The 4,247-nt window shown below is 44.9% G+C and overlaps 1 protein-coding gene across 2 annotated transcripts in view; it reads left to right on the forward strand.

Annotated features, from left to right (window-relative positions):
• The first annotated feature begins 965 nt into the window (after nucleotides 1-965).
• Nucleotides 966-4,247, forward strand: part of LOC133110723 (histone deacetylase 7-like) — a 50,780-nt gene continuing 47,498 nt past the window's right edge. For both annotated transcript variants that reach the window (XM_061220994.1, XM_061220995.1), the window contains exon 1: nucleotides 966-1,459. In XM_061220994.1, coding sequence (XP_061076978.1) covers nucleotides 1,441-1,459 — 19 coding nt within the window. In that variant the 5' untranslated portion in view covers nucleotides 966-1,440. The remainder of the gene's footprint in view (nucleotides 1,460-4,247) is intronic.

Consider the following 4,247-nt stretch of genomic DNA (forward strand, 5'->3'; position numbering starts at 1 on the left):
TGCCTTGGAAGACAAATATTCCACTTGTGTTCCTTAACAGGGTCAGCTGTGCCTTGAGGGAAAGAGCCATTATGTGTGTTTTGGCTTTCCCAAACCAACTTAAGGCATTTTTTGTGCAAAATGAATCTTGGTTTGCTCTATTGTCTAATTAATCTCCAGAAAAGTGAATGAAAAGCCTGCTGGCTGGCTTGAGTGATTGTCTCTTATCGTATCAGTGACTCAGTTCAGTTGTCTCTTATCGTATCAGTGACTCAGTTCAGTTGTCTCTTATCATATCAGTGACTCAGTTCAGTTGTCTCTTATCGTATCAGTGACTCAGTTCAGTTGTCTCTTATCGTATCAGTGACTCAGTTCAGTTGTCTCTTATCATATCAGTAACTCAGTTCAGTGACCCACTAGGCGCTGTGCCACAGTTCCTACTTTCTTTCTAGGTCTCTGGTGGATTCCTTTCTTAATGAGGAAAGCAGCAGATCTCTGGTGCAGTGATGCCAGGGATCCATTGGATGAATAGTAACGAGGGCAGTGATTACCGGATTAGTAGCAGCAGGACTAGGGATCCAGTGGATCCGGTGCAGAAGCAACAGGGGTCAGGTGGATTTAGGTGGATTGCAGCAATGCAAGGGATCTGGCCATTTAGTATAAGGTGGTTTTAGCACAGTGGTGTCTACTCGGTGGTCAGGAATTGTTCAACCAGAGTGCTGCAGGAGTACAGAGCTTTGAGTCACAAACAGTGCACACACACAGCACACAGTGTGGGACTGTGTGCTGTGAATCGCGTAGACTGAAACACAATGCCTTCAAAACACAATTATAATTCCCTGGAAATGCTGCAGCCTCTTAAAGACTTTTAAGGCTTAGTATAGATATTAGCAGTTTCTGTGGGCCACTGAGCCCCACCCCATGTTATCAAATGTGCACCCTTTTACAAGACCCACATGACGGGGCATTATTGCTGATATGCTTTATGGTGAGGAGGAATTTTAATTCGGGGCGGACATTCTCTGTGTCCTTATTTTTACTGTGCAGTTTTTGTGTTTTTATTTTTGTGCTCAGCGTCCTGATATAGGGCTTCCTGCCATTGTCTAAGTCTGCCTCCAGCCTCTTCACAGACAGTCCCTCCCCCGTTCTCTCTCTCTCTCTCTCTTTCTCTCTCTTTTTTTCTCTCTTTTCTGGTCTCACTTCTGGGGTTGCACTGACAGAAGTGCAAGGAGAGACTGTGGAATTAGACTGCCAGTGTGAGATATTGGGGCAGTCTGAGTGCTTCGCTCTTTCTCATTTTCTCTTTCACATGCTCTCTCTCATTCCCTTTCCCTTCAACTTTACGCCGTTCAGTCTGACGTCTGACACTCTACCGGCACCCTCGTGTCCAAACGAAGCTGATGTCTGTAGCGCCCTCGGGGGTGGCACCGTCATGGAGAGACTCTGAGCCTCTGGAACTGGATGTCCACACCGCGAGCTGGTAAGACATACGTATTCATCTGTTTCTCCAATGTGAAGCAGCTTGTATGGGGAGTGGAGGCAGTAAAGAGAGGACAGAAGCAACAAGGTGCAACAGTGCTCCACACTTGAAGCACTGTTCTGCTGAGTATTTTCTGCTCGTTCAATGACTGTATGTGGTGCACCTAACTTATTGGCAGCCCTGGACTCTCACATCTAATTGCCTTTTCGGTGTAGTTTTGGCAGCTTGGGCTAATATTTCCATCTGTACAGTGGGCTATAGAGGTCTCACAAACTTACTGTGGGCAGCCTTGATTCACCCAGAGAATATTTCGGAACATTGCGGTGGCACATTATGAATGGTTGTCAGGATAGGAAATAATGTCAGTTTTTTCCTTGTTTTTTGGTTTTGGAGTCTCAGAGTCTTTTGGGGGGGTCGACTTCCAGTCCAACCCCCCCAAATTTGTGAATCAGCCAGTCTGCATAAATGGTACGTTTGTGGGGAGGACAAACAACAACAACATCTCTGAATGGGTGGACGAGAGTGGAAAAAAGGATTTTTTGGCTGGATTGTTTTGGTGACTTATGACAGTTTATTTATTGTTTGAGGGGGGGGGGAGCGGGCCATAGAGTGAGATGTTCTGTGGTGGATTGGGGGGGGGGCGCTGGGCCCTATCATGTGCGGAGTGGGTAAAGTGGGGCCTGTATCTGTCTGTCCATCTCTCTCTGCCTCTCTTTCTGTTGCCCTGCATCTCATCATCTATCTTGGTATTCTCCTTGTTACCCCTTCCTCGGACAGACGGACAGGCAGATAGACAGAGAGAGCTCAGCGATCTCCTCTAACATATGCATGTGCTGGCATTTGTTTGGACCTGAAGTGAAATCAACTTGTGTTCTCCTGTCTCAGAAACATACTGCTTTTAAGGGCAAGTCCCGGGCCCAGTAATGAGATATATTAAGAGATAGCCTCATTGTATTTTGCTTTGCAGTTCTACAACTATTCAGTTTAGTTTTCCTCCTGGCTACAAAAGGACAGCTTTCCCATGTTTTAATTTTTAGGTTAGGGGTGACAAAATGACATTAATGAGCCTTCTAATTGGCCATCGCAAGATGAAATATTGCCTGCCTGAAGGCCAGGGCTGAAGTCTTGTCAGCCCAGTATTAACTGTCTTAACTGTCAACCCGATAGACACTTGCCTGAAGCACATTGAAAAAAGCTCATGTGTGAAATACTTGTATTGTGAAATGATCAATGTCAGTTTCAGATTTCAGATTACACCATGAACTGAATATTCAGTTTAGTCAGTAGGCAATTCAGTGGCAATGTACCCCAGTTTTGAATTAATGGTAGGATTGATTTCTCTGGTCAAATGGGTGCCAGCATTTCAATGACAACAACTGCAATGCAATGCAAACAATGTAACAATGAGGAAATGTGTTCTTCAGGTGGGAAGCTGTGGAATATGATTTGTTTTATATACTGTAGCAGTTCAATGCAATATGAGATTGACTTCTGTTTTATGATGGGCTTTTCTGTGATATGTTATTAGTTTCAGGTGGAAAGCTGTAGCATATGATGTGATTAGTACTTTGTTGAAAGCTGAAGAATGTGGGATGTGTTTTTGCGGGAAAGCAGTACAATGTGATTATTTTCAGGTGGACAGCACCTGGATTTAATCGGACATGGATATAAGACTTCTAAAACAGAGTGGCAGTAAAAAAACAAGTTTGGAGGGGATTACTGGTGGCTGATTGATTAGACGCAGCCTCATTGAATTTACTAATCATTCCCGTATTTCTACTATCGGCCATATGCTGACGTGTGCCTGTTATGCACACATAATCAAAGACTAGCAAAAATATTCTGCTGAATACAGAGCCAATCAGGGAGCAGAACACAGCCCGCATCCCTCCCGCCTCTCTCCCTCATCTCCTCTGACTGCGTCCCAGTGGACAATGTGCACATCACTCAAGCTGTCCATAACACACTTTACAATGCTTTAAGACAATAGGCCATAATTAAGTGTTGTCCTTGTACCTTTCACTGTAGTTACACTGTAAGCATTGAAGGTGATCTAGAGGCTGTCTCCCTCTAATGGTAAAGGAGCATTATTACATGCATTGTATACATATAACATGAATATGAATCTCAAATTCTACTTTGAGGTGGCACAGATGGTGCAGTGGGTACCACTGCCGCCTCACAGCAAGGAGGTCCTGGGTTCGAATCCCCGTCGGCCGGGGCCTCTCTGTGCGGAGTTTGCATGTTCTCCCCGTGTCTGCGTGGGTTTCCTCCGGGTACTCCGGTTTCCTCCCACAGTCCAAAGACATGCAGGTTAGGCTGATTGGAGAGTCTAAATTGCCCGTAGGTATGAGTGTGCGAGTGAATGGTGTGTGTGCCCTGCGATGGACTGGCAACCTGTCCAGGGTGTATTCCTGCCTTTCACCCAATGTATGCTGGGATAGGCTCCAGCCCCCCTGCGACCCTGTTCAGGATAAGCGGGTTAGGATAATGAATGAATGATGAAATTCTACTTTGACAGGTTTTTGATTGTATTTGTCTTCTGTGGTGGTCATGGTGTGTACTCTCTTCACTGTGGGAAATAGTGTCATGAAATTATATGTAATTTATCATTTATAATTATAGAGGAATATGAGGTGGATTGGGAAGTCCATCAGGCAAGAGACTTCCAGATTCTTTGATGAATATATTGATTGAGTTTTTTCAGGCGCCACGGGCTGTGCTTGGGAAGTCTGTCAGCATTTTTTTTAGAGGGAATGTAATACTGCTTGAGCATACGCTGTGTTTT

The sequence above is a fragment of the Conger conger genome, chromosome 14 (genome assembly GCF_963514075.1).
Source record: "Conger conger chromosome 14, fConCon1.1, whole genome shotgun sequence".
Taxonomy (NCBI): domain Eukaryota; kingdom Metazoa; phylum Chordata; class Actinopteri; order Anguilliformes; family Congridae; genus Conger; species Conger conger.